This window comes from Acipenser ruthenus, chromosome 9 (genome assembly GCF_902713425.1).
Source record: "Acipenser ruthenus chromosome 9, fAciRut3.2 maternal haplotype, whole genome shotgun sequence".
NCBI lineage: Eukaryota > Metazoa > Chordata > Actinopteri > Acipenseriformes > Acipenseridae > Acipenser > Acipenser ruthenus.
The window spans coordinates 1,225,877-1,247,238 of NC_081197.1; the positions used below are offsets into that span (position 1 = coordinate 1,225,877).

The window sequence follows — 21,362 nt, forward strand, 5'->3', positions numbered from 1 at the left end:
AGCAGTCTCATCAGAAGCACATTGCATCTACAAATGGGCACAGACTATGGGTGCTCTTCAGAAAGCTTTCATAAAAGGATTTTTTTTTTTTAATTTATTTCATGAAACCTTTTTCCACTGTTTCAGAAAGGATTTATTACTCATTTTTCAAAGCAATATTAAACATGAGTGTGTCAACTCTTGTTAAATAAAACCAGTCCTTAAAGTTTTATGAATAAGGCCCTATTTTGCACAGTCAGCAAGCCACACACAGCAGGGTCCACAGATTTCAGACTGTTTCAGAGCAGACAACAGGCTGTCTGAAATGAGTTACAGTAGTTACAGTAGCAAACAGTGTTTTTCAGCAGAAAGCCACAACACAAGCCCCTGTTTCAGACCACATCGATGAGCAACATCAGATAAACAAGTTGTAGAAACCGTTATCTGCAGCACTTTAAAACATCAGGTCGACTTTCCATTTTAGAGTATACTGGTTAATTACTATACTAATCAAAACAGAAAATCGGTCCACTAAACTAACAGCTTCTGTTACCCCCCAGTAAACACCCACCAAGTGAATCCTAGTTGTCAGGTGTTCACAGGATTAGCCCGAGTGGAGAAGCAGGAAGCATAGCATCGCAGGTGCTTGTGGAAGTTCTCGTCTCGCATGCCGCAGCTCAAGGGGCTCATAAACTTGGGCAAGAGGTGGGTGAGGAAGTAACTAAACTAAAAGTGAATGCGATACCCGAGCTCCGCGGGGGGGGCGCTGGAGAACAGCAGCTCGGGCAGTGGGAGCACGAAGGCAGCTGCCCCACTTGCAGGACCACCGTCTTCAGAGCCCTAGCAGCTTGCTCCGTGTCAACTGCCGCCCTGCGGGTCACGAGCAGGAACTGTACATAGGTGTAGATCAGCATGATCCACACAGGCATGAAACACAAGACGATGTAGATTAGCCATTATTATTATTATTATTATTATTATTATTATTATTTATTTCTTAGCAGACGCCCTTATCTAGGGCGACTTACAATCGTAAGCAAAAACATTTCAAGCGTTACAATACAAGTAATACAATAAGCGCAAGAAATACAATAACTTTTGTTCAAGTAAAGTACAAGTTTGACAAACCACAATTCAATAATACAGCAGGTAATAGTGATAGTTACATCAGGATATGATTAAATAGTGATAGTTAATCTTATTTTTTTTCAAAAATAAGTGTTAAAAAAAGTGATAAGTTTCTTTTGATGCTTGGTATATATACAGTATATAAAAAAATAAAAAACACATGTTTTTTTGCATTCTTTTATTTATTTATTTTTAAAATCACTTGACAAGATGTACATTTTTAAAAAGAAATACATAAAATGTGCAAACTGAGCCTTTTACAGCATAATCTTTTTTTTTTTTTTTTACCAAAAATAGCAGAGTACCAATGTATGTTTATACTGTACATGCAATAAAAACACACACAATACACATACTCCCAATAATACTCATACAATGGTCCATGATTCCATTACTAGATGAAAATCCATATGGCTTAAAAGTAGATTTTTGACTCAACATTGACAAAACATATATAAAAATGTGCAGTGTAAAGCAAATATGGCTGTTTTGGAATAGCTGTAAATTCCTTGTGCCAATATACATTTTTCATTCATGCTTTTAAGCATATACAGTTTCTTACTGTTATTGTATATAAAAAATGTACAACAAAGATCATATACAATTATATACAGTTTCGCTCCAAGATGATCTTGGCTGATATTTATAATATTATTGGGAAATCACGAAAGCCAAATCAACTAAAACAAAGGAAGTTCCACAAGATAGTACGTAAAGCCAGTTAGAACAAGATACGGATACAATAGTTTCACACTGATTTAGTTCTTAAACTGGCTTTCTTTTTTGCATTCTTTGTAACAAACATTTAAATAACCCTTATAAAAAAAGTATTTCTACAATAAATAGACCGACATGTATATATGCATTTGATTAGTGCAGCCATACAGAAGCTCCTGTGAAAGTTTGGAAGAAAGCGATGCCTTCTGATTACATTTGTTTGCAAACGTCTACACTTGTTTGTATTTAATGTACTCTGCCCTGTATTTCACTGTATTTAATGTACTCTGCCCTGTATTTCACTGTATTTAATGTACTCTGCCCTGTATTTCACTGTATTTAATGTACTCTGCCCTGTATTTCACTGTATTTAATGTACTCTGCCCTGTATTTCACTGTATTTAATGTACTCTGCCCTGTATTTCACTGTATTTAATGTACTGTGCCCTGTATTTCACTGTATTTAATGTACTGTGCCCTGTATTTCACTGTATTTAATGTACTATGCCCTGTATTTCACTGTATTTAATGTACTATGCATTGTTCCTCACCGTTTTGTAAAGCGCTTTGTGATGGTGGTACATGATGAAAGGCGCTATATAAAATAGATTGATTGATTTAATTCAAAAAGCGTACCAAAAGCTTATGGAGTCCTGATGAAATAATAATAATAATAATAATAATAATAATAATAATAATAATGTTTAAATGTTGCAAACAATCAAGATACTATGACATAACTAGGGCTTCTGATTTTTGGTTTTAACCGATTTAAAATTTAAAACAGAATTGTGGTGAAATATACAAAAATGCCTACACACAAAAACCCCAGAAGAATGTGCCCGTGACCATAGGGATTTCACTGTGGAAGACAGCAAAGGAAGGAAGGTACAACTTAAGTGTGCAAGTACTGTCGAGTTATTATACATATTTTGACACAAATAAGCACCGAAAAATACAATTAATAAAACCTGAAAAACAGAAGCCCTAGACATAACCCAGAAAACCTGTCAATATTTTCTTGCACTATATTTGGTACCGCAGAGGTGTTAGGACAGCATACGTAAACAAAACCTTATTTTTAGTCAAGCCCTTCTTCATAGTATACAGGTAGAATAACAAATCCTCCATAAATCAAAACTTTACAGCTGTAATGGCTTTGGGGGCTACATGCATTAAGATCTTTACCCCATGATGAAATTTGTGTGAAAAATACAACAATTTACAAAAAAAAAAAGTGAAAACTGAAATATTAACAGTTCTGAAATACAAGATGCAGGACTAAAGACCTCGATTTACCCCCCCCCCCCAAATAAGTAAAAACACCTTCTACAGGTACAAAAACATACAGACTACAAAAGATACATTGAAGGTATGGCTTCTTGTAATATGCAAATAAATAACCAGCGACTCTGTAAACAACTCTTGACAATAAAGAGCAGCGAGCTTCAGACTCTGCAGCTGCTGGCTTGGGCCCCGCTGCAGCACAGCTAGCAAAACTCAGATTCACCTTGAAATAAAACTGACATTCTTCAAGTCCCATGGCTTTGCTGAAACCATAATCCTACTTCACAGAGGTCTGAATTACATTGCATTCAATGGATGGTCTATTGAAGGATGTTTTAGTGTTCTTTATGCCCCTGCCCAGTTTAAAGGTCAGAGTTTACAGAGTGGTGCAGCCAACGCTGTAGTAAACAGAGATGGTGTACAGCCAGGCAGCCCTGCTGTTTCACTGATAGTTCAGAAAGCGTGACTGCTGGTCTAGAACAGGAGGTGTCCACTCTTTCACCTGCATGAGGGGGAGCAATCATGCCTTCCTAGTTATTTTATTTAATGTAATTTTAAAAGCAAGAAAGGCTCAATCCGTTTATAAAAAAAAAAAAAAACTCCCCAATTCTTAAGGTCAATTACCTACTTACTCCACATTTGTGTGTGTGTGTGTGTGTGTGTGTATATATATATATATATATAGATATACACACACACACACACACACACACACAGAGAGGAGAGAGGAGACACACACACACACACACACACTGGACAGTCATCTACTTCTTTTAGCAGTGGCTGATGTTTCACTGGACCCTAAAAGGTTGGACACCACTCATTTAACCCCCGTGTAGCCTCTGTGAACCGTTAGTACTTGAGAAATATCCATTCCAGCGACTAACTTCATATTCATCACAGCTGAAATACAAAAAACAAACATGCATGCATTGAATAAACAGTCCTACTGCACTGCTCCAGTTAAAGGACAGGGCTATACTGACCCCTTTCAATTGACAATAAAAATGGTGAAAGAGGGGGCAAATGGCCGCAAGAGAAAGTGTCGTGCTGGTTTAACAGGGACCGGGGTGCAGCAGTTAAATCTCACAGCTCAGTCTCCTCACTCACTGCAACACTTTTACAAGACTAATAGATTTACAGTACGTTTCACAGGCTGAGTTGCTGTTATATTGAACTACCCTGGCTAAGTTTGTATAGTCAGAGTCTGAAACTAGCCGCTAGTGTTCTTACATTGAAAGTTTAAGGGTAAGAAAGCAAGTACCTGATGTTCCCACTTTAACAACCTAGAGACACTGAAATCCAGCTTCAAAAGGTGCGAATATTCTGTGGTTCAATAGACACTTCCTGCTGGTTTCAGAGACCTGGATTAGCACTAATCTTGGACTGTAATGTTAATTTAGGTAAGGAAGTTTAAGGCTTCTGCTTATTAGTCGTTAGTGTAAGAAAATGATCTTACCTTGAATTGATGAACTAAGATTCACTTTCTATGGAAACTGTGACGTTGTCTTTTGAGCCTGCAAAAAGTATATTAAACAAATTAGTAAACACAGCATTTACCACTGAAAAAAACTGAAGGGCAAGGTTGCATGAATTCTAAAGAGGAGGCCAGTCTTAAGACGCTGGTACTTTGTCTAACATGACAGACTGAGTAGGAAAGAAAAGGCTGCTGTACAATTCATACCTAATTTAAGGTGGTCTGCATCCAATCCATCCTCTGTAAAATGCTGGTCGTTCCCCAGAAGCCGGTTCTGCGACTCACTCAGGGGCCTTGTGGCACACGACTGCCCATCCGCAACACTGCAACAACAAGCACAGCAAGGAGGTGGAAAACAGACACGTAAACACAGCATTCACAAGAGGAGGACACACAGAAACAGGGTGATCTGAAGCTGTACTTGAGAGAGAACTGACAAGCACACACAGCATTCACAAGAGGAGGACACACAGAAACAGGGTGATCTGAAGCTGTGCATGAGAGAGAACCGACATGTAAACACAGCATTCACAAGAGGAGGACACACAGAAACAGGGTGATCTGAAGCTGTGCCTGAGAGAGAAGGTGAGGGGGCAGTGAAGGCTAAGGGGTTGATTTGATTCCTTTTACCCCGGTGGGCTATAAGCACTTTTCTCCCTCCCCCCCCCCCCCCCCCGAGCATTTAAAAGCCCTTTGGAGTCAGTTATCCTTGAGGATCCCAGTATTACCTCTGAGAATAAACAGGTCCATGCACTGGAACAATAAAATAATAATACAAACAAAAAAATATCAAAAGGACTTAAGGGACTACACATTTCGTAGCATATAACTGTTTATTTAATAGGGATTAGCTATATATTTCAATAGTGCCATCTGCTGGATAGAAATATGCAAGATTTTGCACTTTGTAAAAGGTGTACATGTACCGTAATAACATTTCAAATAAAACATGAAATACAACGTAAACATAATCAAATAGTTTGCAGGATTTGAAAAATGTCCCTGATCCCAATAATAACCCTAATAATAAAACCTCTTTGAAAAGCAACCATCACAAGGATTTATATAAAACCTGAAATTGGGGTGTTGATGGCAAGCATTCATTTGAAAAACAAAATCATGCCACCTAATAAAGTCACATTTTTGGGTCCCCTCTATCATGCTATTCATTTCCCTGGACCCTTTACGTCAAACTCAACATTTGACTGAAATCTCCCAGTCATTACACAGAGTGTGAAAGCAAGCATGAAATTAAATACTTCAGCACATCACAAGAGTAGAGCTAAAAGGATGAGGATAGCCATGTGTAGAGCAACAGTATGACAAAAAAAACAAGAGTTTTAACCTTTTAAAACACCTCAACCATTCAGTTAGTTACAGTAAGACTGGAATAATGCTAGGCGTGTGTAACTGAATAAACTGATGAAGCTTTTTCTTGGTGTTGTTTTTCTGAGTGTATGCTTGATCGCAGCTGTGGCTCTCAGATAAGGGTTCAAGCATTTCACTCGATTACTCATGTCTACTTCTACAAAGCTTGGCTGTAATAAATTAATAAAATAATACATTAAGAATGGCCCAGCATGTTAGAATTATCCTAAGTCAATCTGAGGCTGGAGGTTGCCAGTACATTGAAGCAACAAAACAAAATGTTCTGGAATCTTGAGAAACAAGCTATTTTAATTGGCCGAGAGGGACTTCACTGATTTAGAATACCTTTTAGTAGATACTGGTTGGACGTCTATAGTGGGCTGCTCTGGATCCAGACTGACCAGTCGTGTTGGGAAAGTAGATCCATCCCCCAAGCTGTTCAGTGACACAAACAGAAATGAAAGTGCATTAAATACCCAGCCAGAAGACAACGACGCTTTCATTGAATACAAGCAGAGGTGCAATCAGCAACAATGCTTTCCTACCTGAATAAGCAATAACCGACGCATTGAGAATAAGCAGGCTCTGCAAGAAATCCTTCAAATACTACCGAAACATGCATATGCCAGTAATATTACATACGCAAGACTAGGGTGGTTATGGCGATCAATAATCAAATAATCAATTAATTGCTGCATTTCTAAACGCAAGTGAAGATTTTTGATAACAATGTAACATAAACCAACATGTCCAAAATGAGTCTAAAAAGTTGCTTTTCACTTAAAGTAACAGTATCTCAACATAGCAAAACTTGACTCAGTCCGTGGATTTACCAGGCATAGCAATGAGAGAGCCTTTGATTTAACTTGTTGCCAATGTTGCCTTAGTTAATTGAATTCATGGTTACACTAAATATAACAATGGCACTGAAAAAGGAGAGGAGCATGTGGGATGCATCTGTTAAACAAGAAGCGATGACCACAGTGACAACCGCTAACCACTTCTTATGAATCCATGAAAATATTCTGCATGCATCTGAATAATAATAATAATAATAATCTTTGTGAATGCCACAGGACACCTGCCTCGTATACACCGGCAGCAGCCAGTACTTCTTCTCATCTCCAAACACTTCCTTCAGGTTCTTGCTGAACCCAAGTGAAAACCCATTTCTATCTGGACCATTTCTGAACACAGGTCCACGGAAAGCCTCTGGAGAAAAACAAAAAAACAAGATCAAGGGTTAATCTTCCTGAGAAATCTTATACCGCCTATTCTACAGTTCAATTAGTCCTTCAATTCTTTGATTCCAGGGATAACAATATGAAATTACTGTAGGAACAGAGCTGCACAATAATATGCAACAGAAATGAGCATACAGTAGTGTGATAAATAGAGAAAGAATCGACACTAAATCTCCCTCCTGATCAGAAAGGGTGCTGTGTAAGGCTGGTAGTACACTTCCCCACAGACGGGTCGACTCGACGGTGGGCAGAAACAGGAAGTCGGCCATCTTGGTGGGGGCACGTAGCTGTCAGAACACGAAACGACTCAAATGTGATTGGCTGCGAGCCAGGCAGCGATTGGTTCCCCCGGGGCACCAAGCTGATTGCAGGGAGGAGTTGGGTAGTACAAAGGGGGGGGGGGTGTTGTCTGTGATAAGCACGAGAAAAGACCTGTGTGGTCAGGAGGGAAAATGTAAAGAGGAGTAAAACGGATAGCGGAGCTGCAGCCATGGAGCCAGTGCATACCTGATTCACTATCTCACTGCACAGCACAGCACAGCGCAACGGAGCACCACCAGCACTTCACTGACACTTGCACCAAGAGCACAGTTTCGTGCACGGAGGATTACTGGTGTGTCTTGATTTGTTTGGGACTGCAATCTGCCGTGTTGTGCTTCCCCTACACCGCTGCTGGTATTGGGGCGACCTGCTTTATTTTTGAGAAGTTTTATTGTTAAGTTAAGTTTTTGTTATTTGAATTAAATAAACGGACAGTTTTTGGGAGCAAAACCCTGGTGTGGACATTGCATTTATTACACCCTTTGCACAACCTCTTCACAAGCAGTCAGTCTCCTCTATTGAGATGTACAATGAATCCCCATGACATTATTCATTCCAATAGCATCCAGACTTCACAGCAGGGTTTCTTACCTATGGTAGATCGGTTCTTACCAACGAGCCAGCAGTGGTAACTGAACAGGGACAGAATACTGATGAAGAACATGGCGGCCACAAAAAACAGAAACAGCACGTGGAATTTGGCGTGAGAGTCTGGAAGTTCACTCTGAGAGGAAAACAAAAAGGCACAAATCAAACGATATGCAAGGCGATTACACGAGACATACTGAAAAACGTACAGGCATCGAATACCGTAGTCTTTCCTGAAATGATCCTGGCTCCTGGGCTGGTTTCACAGACCCCGATTAGCACTAATCATGGACTGCCCAATGTTCCCTGGGGTCAGGCTGTCAGAGATTAGTGCTGGACAGGGTCTGAGAAACCAGCACTAACCTAACCTTTCATCAGAGGCAATGCTAACAGCATGGGGGTCAATTCCTGGTTTTCAAACCCAATTCCTGTTTAAAATCAATCCCCAATTCCAATTCCTTCAAAAACGAATCTGAATGGGTATTTTAGAGCCATACTAATTGTTGTGCTTGTTCAACGGCTTTCATTTGAAGCCAGTTTAATTGACTGACAAACAGTGACTTCAATTTAATAAATCTGCTGCCACTGTGAGAAGCTCATTAACAGAATATTGCTAATTGCAATTTTGATCAGTGATGTGCTGGAATTGATGAAAAGGGAATGGGAATTGAAAAAAACAGTAATTGACTCCAACCCTGAATCCTAATAGTTGTATTTCCACATAAGCAGAAATGTCCACATTTCATCAAACATGGCATTACTGTACACATTCATTGTTGCATGGAGGGCATCACATCAGTCAAAGTTAATCAATTAAAAATAATAAAATCAGGATTGAAAGAAAAGGGATTCAAGAAAAGGGATCCAAGAACATTTTCAGAAGTTATACATTTTCCTGCGCACTGCAAAAGATATACTGTACAACACGAACACTAACAAACAAACAGTGAAGCAAAGCCTAAGCTCAAAGGCACAGGTCTAGAAATCGCAAGCACTGCACAAGGATTTACATCAGCACTTTTACCTTTGGACAATTCTCTGCAGCTTTCCTGCGGCAAAGCTTAGTGCAAACAGAGACAGACTTTATTAGATCACAATGTAAAGCAGCTTTATGGGATGGAATGGAACTGAAGTGAGAAAATAGTCAATAGCACTGAGGGAGGATGTGTGAATATTAGGAAGCATGTTCTTTTTTTTTTTACTACTAAATCAAGAACAAATGCATGAAGATATTTTGAATGAACAGGAGTACAACATGTAATGTGAAGAGTACAACAAATACACCTTGTTATTTACACTTAGCCTTTTACTTTGCTTAAGCTGAAGTGCAGTTCATCCAGTAAGTGGAACAATAAAAACGTGCATCTTTAAAAGCATGGAAGACAGTAATGCAGGGCAGAAACTGAAATACAGGAACAGCAACAGGCATCCATGAAAGAAAAACACTTCACCACTACGCATATTTTTGTGAGACTGTATACGAAAAAGCAGCATTAGGGGATAATTATTTATTAAAGTGAATACAAAAAATGTAAAACATAAACAAGGCAAATTTAAGCAACTAAACAAATGAATCCTTAATTACTGTACCTCCAAATAATTTTTTTTTTCTGACATTTTAATTAGTAACCTGGAACTAGTACTAGAACAGAAGCTCTCAATCCCAGCCACCGTACAGGACCCTGCTACCACGTGCCTTCTGAAAGTGCACCGAGGTCTCGACACAGTGCCTTGTGCACAGCTAGTAGAGAGGCTCAGGGCTGAATGGAAGAGGGTGACGGGTCAGGATTCAGGAGGACCCTGCTACCACGTGCCTTCTTCTGAAAGTGCACCGAGGTCTCGACACAGTGCCTTGTGCACAGCTGGTAGAGAGGCTCAGGGCTGAATGGAAGAGGGTGACGGGTCAGGACTCAGGAGGACCCTGCTACCACGTGCCTTCTGAAAGTTCTTTGTATAGTGGCTGAATATTTCTACAAGCTAGGCGTGCTATTTTTATGAGATGTTTGCTTTGTTGAGTCATCAGAAGAAAATAATTTGCATGCCGTTGAAAATAACCACTGCTAGACTGACTGGGGGTCATCTCTCTTTGTGAAATGCATTGGGATTCTGCACAGACAAAAAAAAATTAAAAATCTGCCAGCACACAACCGAATGTTGTCACTTGACTAAACGAAAGTGAGTAAAGCAGACTGCAATTTAAGATTGATCACAGAAAACCATTTGATTTGAGACACTATCAGGAATAAGAAATGTAAACTTACTGCCCAGAACTTAATGAAATACTGCAGCACCGTGGCAGCAACGAACAAACAGTAGAGCAATGAATATGCCAAAAACAGGACGAAGAACTTATAGTTTGAAAATCCAACACAGTTATTCACCCTACAAGAAACAAGAGAAATCCATTGAAAACACAGCACTACATTTACTCTCAAAAGAATAAACACTTTTTGGTCTCATTTTCAACTGTGGGCAAATTGCCCATATAATACGGTACATTTACTATGGAGGGGGCAATTTGCCTTCGATTTGCCCCATAGTGGAAAACATAGGTGTTTAACTTCAAGCAGAAATAAATCACAGTGGCCACCCGAGGAAAAAGTAAACAATCTCAACATCATATTATAATGCATGCAAAGTCATAACTTAAGAGATAACCACAAGCTAGACAACGTTTATATAAAACGAAAAACAAACACATACCAAGGACAATGATGATCCATTTTCAGAACACACCTATAAAAGAAATACATGAAGCAACTTTCAGCACCAAGTAACTGGAAAAACACAACCCTAGTAGAACTGCCAGCAATTAAATAGATTTATATTGAATGAAGTCAACCTTTCACCAGATAGTTATTTTTTCACTGAAGCACAAGCTACATGTTATCGATAACAATGCAATTTATTTCTGTATTCACTTTTTGTACTTTTATTTTGCTTTGTTAATTTATTTTGATCATGTTTTTTAATGGAAATTAATGCATCACTGCTTTAGTACGGACCCCAATACAACTAATCTTTGTAGTGTGTTGCTATTTTTCAACTTGAGAACCATGCAGTTATACCCTGATGATCATTACACAAATACTATTGATTACACGGCAGAACGGTTTTGAGAGATATAGCATTGCATCCAGTCTACACTTGACACAGAAGAAATACATCTCCAAGTTGAAAGCAAAAAGATTCTTGCAACAAGGTTAATGACAAAAGCATAAGAGGCTTACGAAGCTTACTAGGACATTATACCCGAGTTCATAATACCACACGAGCATTCTTGAGAAAACAGACACTTATTTAAAACAACACACATCACCAGACGTGACTTATACCTTTTGCTGTTGGGTTGTCAAAAAAACAACAGAATGAACTAAATTCTCACAAGTGCACCAGAGGATATGAAGGCACAGTAAAGCCTGGATGAATTACTGATCAATCAAAATTCATTGCAGGAGCCAGACCTGTACTGTGGCTTTTCATCTCAGACCGTGCATAGAGGGCAGGCCCTTTAAATGGGGTGAGTAACAGGCACAGCCGCAATTCTATTTACAGCACAAACTGCTTATACTGACCACCCAAGGGGCCGTGTACAAATGGACTGCTTGAAAACAGGGGATTAAACGTATTGTAAATGCTGGGGAATCAATTGTATTGATCAGGTCATGATCACCACAGGCTTGAGTGTGGATCAATAGAAATTCTTCTGCAATACGAGGTATGCATTTTTGTATCATCAGTCAAAATGCATTTGTGTTGCATTCTTTTTATTTCGATATTTGTTTTAATTTTACCATGCCCTTACTGTGAAGAGACATATCTGTAAGCCACTGAAAACTTGCTAATTGAAGTTCAGCACATTGCCAAAAGGTACTGGGTGAAATAGAAAGGCTGACGCTAATATAAAACCCATTGTAATTCCTACAGCTGCAATGAGTCAATTACATTTCCTTATTAGAAGGAATATAAAAAAGGACTTACATATCACATGCAGAGCAGTGGTGACATCGATCAGGTTTTATTACTTGACACCTGTCACAGTACCGTACAGCTGAAGAGGAAGAAAGAAAGAAAGAAACACATGTTTTAGGATACAGCTACTTTGCGTACTCCTGTCCATCTCAGAGCCTGGCAGGAAGCTCACCTCCGGTGCCTGTCCTGGTGTAGAGAGGCAAGTTTTGAGCTACTCTCTTGAGGATTTCTTGTTGCGCTTCTGGCCTTTCTTCTCTCTCATACTGCTCTTTATCTGCTTTGGGCAAACAGAACTGCAACCAGTAACATGACATTGCTGTGTTAATGTACAGAGAGAAGAGTGTTTACAAAACACAACCAACCAGGGAACGCATTAAAAATCTGAAGGGCACGATTCAAGAGCATGTGACACACGACAAAGAGGAGCCCCACAACCCCGAGCGCGCGCGCACACACACACACAGGAACCCCACAACCCCGACCACACACACACACACACAGAGCCATGTTACAGTGTGGGAACACTTTATATCCGCTTCTTTGAAAATGTATTTGCAACTGGTTTATTTCAAAACTGCACATGTGAGACTTCTAAAGGAAAGAAGTGCACAAAATGTAAGATTTATGGTATTATTCCATTAGCTGTAACCACATAGAGTAAACTATTACAGTAAATGGACCTTTTGATGTTAGCTCAAATGAATGGCATGTTAATACAATTAAGAGGGTTTACAGCAAGTAGCCTGACAGATGTTTTTTCTTCTATATACCAGTACAGTATATGTATTAAAAGGTTTATACAACACTCACCATAATTACATATAGAATTAAACCAATTATTATTATTATTATTATTTTTAATTGAATCGTCAATGTTTTTTTAGCCCGGTTTTCTCCCCAATCTGGAATGTCCTATTATTTTTATCCCGGTTGACCGCTGCAGCTCCCGCGCTGACTCGGGAAACAGCGGCAGACACACGTGTCCTCTGAAATGTGTCCTGCCAAGCCGGCTTTTTCACGCTGCAGGTCTACAGCGAAGCCACCAGACCTATAGTGCCAGAGGACAACACGGATCCGAGTGGCTTCTACAGCAGACCCGCAGGCGCCTTATCGGCCACAGGAGTCACTGGTGCATGGTGAACCGAGGATTACCCTGCTGACCTGAACCCTCCCCACCCGGGCGGCGCTCGGCTAATTGTGCGTCGCCCCCTGGGAACTCCCGGCCACGATCGCCGATGGCATAACCTGTACTCGAACCAGCGATCTCCAGGCTACAGGGCGCATCCTGCACTCCACGTGGAGCGCCTTTACTGGATGCGCCACTCAGGAGCCCCTTCAAATACATTTTTTGTATTTGTCTTTTTAAGTATTCAGGAATGTTTGGATTAAAACAATTACATTTAAAATTTTTAAATGTTCAACATCACATTTGAAAAAACCCTGTAAATAAATAATAAACCTATCCAATATAACCAATATATACAACAGGACCATGCTGTGATAAAATTAAATTAAATTTCCCACACTATCCACCCTGGGGTCCTGTGCTTGCTCCATGGGCTTGATCAACTTACACCTCGTCAGGATAAGACACTCCTGGATGTTATTAAGAGCATTTCACACTGCACCTATTTCTATGGGTAGTCCTCGGTCGACGGCAGTGCTGTAAAATGCTCTAATCAAATCCAGCTTTGCCTTATCCTGACAGAGCAGGGTATGATCACATCAACACTGTAGTGTCCATTAGCTCGAGAGCCGCTTGCCACTAAGATTTCTGGTTATAATCGAGTCAAGGAGACAGATGGACAAAGCATTATGTGCCAGCATGAGGTACACTGTGTTGGTCTGTCCGTTTCGTACAGTAAGAGATCGTACCACACAAATCACTGGATTTCATAACACACACAGCTTCAGCTCATAAATAAATCCTGATAGTTACCTCTTTGGATGGATTGGCTGGTTTTGAGAAAATGGTCTTCCAGTAGGACCATACAAACATGATGAATGATAGATGGAATATCACAAGGTAGACAACTGCAAAATGAATAAGAGAAAGTCAACAGAACGCAGCCCTGTGCAGAGCAAAGAGCGAGAGGTAAAAAGCACAGAGAGCAGAAATCAAATGAGACAAAAAAAAAAAAAAAAAAAACTGGGCTATTCCATCTAAAACCAATAAATTTAGCAAACCATATTGTAACCATTCATTTAAAACATGTGCTGTACCACGACTTTACAAAAGTCAGTTTTTACAAGATGACCTGCAGGCCACTGATGGTGGCGTTAGGTGCAATAGCCCTATATAACCCAGAATGCACTGGAGAATACAGAAGAGTCATTCAAAGGGTGTACATGGTCACTTAGGCTGCATGCTTCTTATTACACATGTTCATGAAATACTTGAACTAACAGGTTGATCTAATCACTTACAACCACTTACTGTAGGAGTGGAACATCCTGGAGCAGTGCAACATACAGCCTTGCAAAGCAATTCATTTTCTGTGTCCGACAAACTCCAAGACACTCAATTCTTCACTGTTGATGGGGTTATGGTAACATGGCAATAAAGTCAGTTATAAGTGTGCTTTAGTATGTTTCCAGCAGAACTTCAGGAGCAGGTATTAAAACATGAATAAAATCAGCACACACTCACCTTTTTCACCAGTGTTCCTGATTGTGACTGAAAATCAAAGACAAAAAATAAAGAATTGTAATATTACTTTGCAATGTTGGACAGATTTATTCTGTGCAGTCCTTTCTTAGTACTCTCATGTAATACTTTTAAAGCTCCATTTTAAATACAACAGCTTTTCAACGAGCAGACGGGTATAGAAAACCGAGCAGCCCAATAGCTGTCCCTGATATAATGAAGCACAGATGGAAACAGATCTGGATGATGGAATAAAGCATTCCTGTTGCAGGCACAACAGGGAGTCTGTATTACTCAGCATTGGGACAGGCTGCTGGTGTACTGTACAGGCATCTCACATCCAGCCTCGAGGGGCCCACACACACCCTGCCCCTTCAGGAAAATCAAGGCTGCGCAGCGACGGATTCTTTCCCTTGTTTTTAACTGTCCGATTACAAGCTAGAGGATTCTTCCTGAATTCCATAAAAAAAAACACACCTGTAACAGGTTAAGTCTAGATAGCGTACCGTAAACTGCCATTATTTCGTTGTGTAAATGAACTGCTTAGAACTTACTTTGATTATTAGCAACGCAAATGCGTTGCTAACTGGTATGATCTGGAAAACAATGGTCCTTGCAGTGAATAATGCATTTTACTTTATTAACACATGCGCTATACATAGCTCTACCAGATCAGGGTGATAATTCAACAGAAGGGTTTCAGAGGAGCAAACAGGGAAGCGATGTCAGTGTGTGAGGAGGAGTGTGCTGGGAGCACAACAGGAGTAAAGATCAGGGTGATAATTCAACAGAAGGGTTTCAGAGGAGTAAACAGGGAAGCGATGTCAGTGTGTGAGGAGGAGTGTGCTGGGAGCACAACAGGAGTAAAGATCTCATTCAATTTCTATTGGAGAACAGCCAGATTTACTTCAAGCACAGAACACGTCAAGATGCATGCGAGTTACTGCCAAGTTAATTCAAAGGTAGTGCTTTACACTGCAGGATAGGCAATTACCAAATACTGCAGCTAGTTAATGGTGGAAGAACTTTTCATGTCGACTTCTATACAGGCTCAGATTGTTTATGTGTAATAAACACAATCAAGTTAAGCTTTTTTTAATAATAATAATAATAATAATAATAATAATAATAATAATAATAATGCACAGCAGCCACTCAATGGACCAACAGCATGTGGTCTTATTAGTGGAGTGGTCTTAATACTGAAGGTCTGCTAACACTGAAGTCCATGGAATAAGAACTGTACAAATACAGCCTTTCAGTTGTGAGGTGGCCTTTTTACCAAGAAGGCTGCAGCAAAGTTTCACTGTAATAATGATAATGAAGAAGAAGTCAATGTATTACATATTTGCAATGTCATCACCCTTACTAGTTTTAAATAGAGAACTTGGCTGTGTGTGTGTGTATATATTGTATCATTGTGTGATGTAGGCTACAGAGTACACACACAATCACTGACATATACCAAAGTAATTAAACCAGGAACATATCTCTTTGCATGTCAGCATACCATGGAAACCGCGTACCGTATTACACAGTAAGTTTACGCAAAATTATTATTTACCGCATATTAAGTATACCTGCTTCAATGTGTCGGGCGCGTTGTTCAAAACAAATTGATTGTTCTAAAATAAAAATAAAAAACACGTTTACTATACGCAAGTGTGGAGCTAATAGATAATACTTAGATTAAATGCAGCATTTGGATATGCATCTATCCACTGCAATCATAATTACTCGCTATACAGCAGCCTAGCCTACTACTAAACTGCATCGTTTAGTCCACTAACAAAAGTGCCCCGATAATGAATATGTAGAGAGAGTGAATTTCTACAGAACAACACTGTTATATGAAACTCAGTATATCCTGTTGTTATAAACAACTTGAGAATGAGACGCGCTTCCTGCTTCATGTAATGCACATTCCACGCCAGATTTTTCACACAAACAAATGCTTACAAACGCAACCGCTCATCAAACTTCCCCTACTTACAGATACAGAGCTCCACGACATACGCATAGTACGACCAGCCGACCACCAGAGCGATAAAAACAACAGGAATCCAAGAGAAAACCTTCTGACAGCACTTCAAGACGTGAGACGGCGCCATTTTCATCCCAGCCCGCAGGAGGAAGCCCTGCGTGTGACGTCGGCGCGTCTCCTTTTAATTATCGCTATCATTAAGAGAGGGCTTGCGTATACAGTTACATAGTAACGAGTTTGTCCGTTGAAACTGTTACCAGGTCATTTCACTTTTAGCTGTATATGCGTCCAGTTCACCAGCAGCTGCTCTTTGTGGTGTTTTTCTAACACTCTTGACAGCCCAGGACAAGGTAAATATTGAATTTCTAAAAGAGAAGTCTGCATTGTACACTGCCGATTGACTGTAGACTAGGGTGTAATATAGTAAACCACCAACTTTATCCATTGCAGTTAATATTATATTCAGTTTTTTGGCATAAAGATGCAGGTCACTCTTTTTCTGGTCCATTTGGAATATGTGAGTCTTGCAAAACTGATCAGTTAAAAATGTACCATCCGGCAGAAAATACCTTTTAAAAAAAAAAAAAAAATCTATTATGTTATCGTGTCCCCAGAGATTAAAAAAACTAAACAAGAGGTAGACTGTTCACAGCCATGCACAGTGTTCAGTGTGAACGGTGATACGGTCTTTTAATTTAACCTTTCCAAGTAGCACAATGTAGATTGATTTGCATTAGTACAGAAAGCCTAGTTTGTGTCGCTATCCCAGGGTTTCGAAATACGGTGTCAGAGAATGAAAAGGGTGAAGTACTGCAAACTCCATAACACGAAAGCTTTGAGAGAGCCTAGGGGTGTAACGATGCATTGAGATTAAATGAGATAGGGGAGAGTAGCTATTCTTATTCAAGGACCATTCGGTAAACTACATCCACTGAGCTATGTGGTGCTTTTGGCCATGTATCACAAACATGACGTATTTCTATTGTGATAAGGTTACACCCCTATGAGAGACCAATTTCACACTGCCTGTATATGTACGCCTGTATCGATTAACTGTAGAAGAGACTTTCTCTTTGCTGGACAGCAGGAGATTCTGAGACTGCTCTGCTAACAGTGCTGTGCAGCTGGATTTGAAACTAGAAGGAGCCCATGCTTGATCTGTGTAGTGCAGCTGGATTTGAAACTAGAAGGAGTCCATGCTTGATCTGTACTGTGCAGCTGGATTTGAAACTAGAAGGAGCCCATGCTTGATCTGTGCAGTGCAGCTGGATTTGAAACTAGAAGGAGCCCATGCTTGATCTGTGCAGTGCAGCTGGATTTGAAACTAGAAGGAGCCCATGCTTGATCTGTACTGTGCAGCTGGATTTGAAACTAGAAGGAGCCCATGCTTGATCTGTGCAGTGCAGCTGGATTTGAAACTAGAAGGAGCCCATGCTTGATCTGTGCAGTGCAGCTGGATTTGAAACTAGGAGGAGCCCATGCTTGATCTGTGCAGTGCAGCTGGATTTGAAACTAGAAGGAGCCCATGCTTGATCTGTACTGTGCAGCTGGATTTGAAACTAGAAGGAGCCCATGCTTGATCTGTGCAGTGCAGCTGGATTTGAAACTAGAAGGAGCCCATGCTTGATCTGTGCAGTGCAGCTGGATTTGAAACTAGGAGGAGCCCATGCTTGATCTGTGCAGTGCAGCTGGATTTGAAACTAGAAGGAGCCCATGCTTGATCTGTGCAGTGCAGCTGGATTTGAAACTAGAAGGAGCCCATGCTTGATCTGTGCAGTGCAGCTGGATTTGAAACTAGAAGGAGCCCATGCTTGATCTGTGCAGTGCAGCTGGATTTGAAACTAGAGGGCTCATGATACAGTGTGTGTGCGCATGTGAGTGTGTGTGTCAGCGTGTGTGTGTCGAGAGGAATGCAGTTGGCAGACTTCACTGCTGAATGGTTATTTACCATATTGCATAGTTGTTCTTTAATTTCTATGGTTAAACATTGCTTTATCACTCTTTAACATGCATTTACTATGTTTTTTGTAATTTTTTACAGGATTTATAGGAGGCTCTCCTGGTATAACCACATTAGTCTCTATTAGGTATTCACCTACAGTGAGTGATGAGTGCTGGAGTGGACAGGTAGTTCTGTATTGAGTGTTGAAAGGTATTCACCTACAGTGATGAGTGCTGGAGTGGACAGATAGTTCTGTATTGAGTGTTGAAAGGTATTCACCTACAGTGATGAGTGCTGGAGTGGACAGATAGTTCTGTATTGAGTGTTGAAAGGTATTCACCTACAGTGATGAGTGCTGGAGTGGACAGATAGTTCTGTATTGAGTGTTGAAAGGTATTCACCTACAGTGATGAGTGCTGGAGTGGACAGGTAGTTCTGTATTGAGTGTTGAAAGGTATTCACCTACAGTGATGAGTGCTGGAGTGGACAGGTAGTTCTGTATTGAGTGTTGAAAGGTATTCACCTACAGTGATGAGTGCTGGAGTGGACAGATAGTTCTGTATTGAGTGTTGAAAGGTATTCACCTACAGTGATGAGTGCTGGAGTGGACAGGTAGTTCTGTATTGAGTGTTGAAAGGTATTCACCTACAGTGATGAGTGCTGGAGTGGACAGGTAGTTCTGTATTGAGTGTTGAAAGGTATTCACCTACAGTGATGAGTGCTGGAGTGGACAGATAGTTCTGTATTGAGTGTTGAAAGGTATTCACCTACAGTGATGAGTGCTGGAGTGGACAGATAGTTCTGTATTGAGTGTTGAAAGGTATTCACCTACAGTGATGAGTGCTGGAGTGGACAGGTAGTTCTGTATTGAGTGTTGAAAGGTATTCACCTACAGTGATGAGTGCTGGAGTGGACAGATAGTTCTGTATTGAGTGTTGAAAGGTATTCACCTACAGTGATGAGTGCTGGAGTGGACAGATAGTTCTGTATTGAGTGTTGAAAGGTATTCACCTACAGTGATGAGTGCTGGAGTGGACAGGTAGTTCTGTATTGAGTGTTGAAAGGTATTCACCTACAGTGATGAGTGCTGGAGTGGACAGATAGTTCTGTATTGAGTGTTGAAAGGTATTCACCTACAGTGATGAGTGCTGGAGTGGACAGATAGTTCTGTATTGAGTGTTGAAAGGTATTCACCTACAGTGATGAGTGCTGGAGTGGACAGGTAGTTCAGTATTGAGTGTTGAAAGGTATTCACCTACAGTGATGAGTGCTGGAGTGGACAGATAGTTCTGTATTGAGTGTTGAAAGGTATTCACCTACAGTGATGAGTGCTGGAGTGGACAGATAGTTCTGTATTGAGTGTTGAAAGGTATTCACCTACAGTGATGAGTGCTGGAGTGGACAGATAGTTCTGTATTGAGTGTTGAAAGGTATTCACCTACAGTGATGAGTGCTGGAGTGGACAGGTAGTTCTGTATTGAGTGTTGAAAGGTATTCACCTACAGTGATGAGTGCTGGAGTGGACAGGTAGTTCTGTATTGAGTGTTGAAAGGTATTCACCTACAGTGATGAGTGCTGGAGTGGACAGATAGTTCTGTATTGAGTGTTGAAAGGTATTCACCTACAGTGATGAGTGCTGGAGTGGACAGGTAGTTCTGTATTGAGTGTTGAAAGGTATTCACCTACAGTGATGAGTGCTGGAGTGGACAGATAGTTCTGTATTGAGTGTTGAAAGGTATTCACCTACAGTGATGAGTGCTGGAGTGGACAGGTAGTTCTGTATTGAGTGTTGAAAGGTATTCACCTACAGTGATGAGTGCTGGAGTGGACAGGTAGTTCTGTATTGAGTGTTGAAAGGTATTCACCTACAGTGATGAGTGCTGGAGTGGACAGGTAGTTCTGTATTGAGTGTTGAAAGGTATTCACCTACAGTGATGAGTGCTGGAGTGGACAGGTAGTTCTGTATTGAGTGTTGAAAGGTATTCACCTACAGTGATGAGTGCTGGAGTGGACAGGTAGTTCTGTATTGAGTGTTGAAAGGTATTCACCTACAGTGATGAGTGCTGGAGTGGACAGGTAGTTCTGTATTGAGTGTTGAAAGGTATTCACCTACAGTGATGAGTGCTGGAGTGGACAGATAGTTCTGTATTGAGTGTTGAAAGGTATTCACCTACAGTGATGAGTGCTGGAGTGGACAGGTAGTTCTGTATTGAGTGTTGAAAGGTATTCACCTACAGTGATGAGTGCTGGAGTGGACAGGTAGTTCTGTATTGAGTGTTGAAAGGTATTCACCTACAGTGATGAGTGCTGGAGTGGACAGGTAGTTCTGTATTGAGTGTTGAAAGGTATTCACCTACAGTGATGAGTGCTGGAGTGGACAGGTAGTTCTGTATTGAGTGTTGAAAGGTATTCACCTACAGTGATGAGTGCTGGAGTGGACAGGTAGTTCTGTATTGAGTGTTGAAAGGTATTCACCTACAGTGATGAGTGCTGGAGTGGACAGGTAGTTCTGTATTGAGTGTTGAAAGGTATTCACCTACAGTGATGAGTGCTGGAGTGGACAGGTAGTTCTGTATTGAGTGTTGAAAGGTATTCACCTACAGTGATGAGTGCTGGAGTGGACAGGTAGTTCTGTATTGAGTGTTGAAAGGTATTCACCTACAGTGATGAGTGCTGGAGTGGACAGGTAGTTCTGTATTGAGTGTTGA

At 40.5% G+C, this 21,362-nt stretch overlaps 1 protein-coding gene across 3 annotated transcripts; it reads right to left on the minus strand.

The window, feature by feature from the left end:
* Window positions 1-1,409: 1,409 nt before the first annotated feature.
* Window positions 1,410-16,887, minus strand: LOC131738017 (palmitoyltransferase ZDHHC20-B-like). 3 transcript variants are annotated; one of them, XM_059030638.1, is made up of 14 exons: window positions 16,722-16,887; window positions 14,732-14,758; window positions 14,021-14,115; window positions 12,254-12,374; window positions 12,091-12,160; window positions 10,813-10,845; window positions 10,371-10,491; window positions 9,134-9,169; window positions 8,113-8,245; window positions 7,042-7,168; window positions 6,302-6,391; window positions 4,796-4,911; window positions 4,571-4,628; window positions 1,410-4,014 (listed from the first exon to the last, which is right to left on the minus strand). In XM_059030638.1, exons 1-13 carry the CDS (start codon window positions 16,843-16,845, stop codon window positions 4,585-4,587), a joined length of 1,137 nt encoding a protein of 378 aa, XP_058886621.1. In that variant the 5' UTR covers window positions 16,846-16,887; the 3' UTR covers window positions 1,410-4,014; window positions 4,571-4,584. The 3 variants fall into 3 exon arrangements, with proteins under 3 accessions (XP_058886621.1, XP_058886622.1, XP_058886623.1); XM_059030639.1 differs by lacking the exon at window positions 9,134-9,169 and having other exon boundaries at window positions 16,722-16,882; XM_059030640.1 differs by lacking the exons at window positions 14,732-14,758; window positions 16,722-16,887 and adding an exon at window positions 14,519-14,710.
* Between the last annotated feature and the right edge of the window lie 4,475 nt (window positions 16,888-21,362).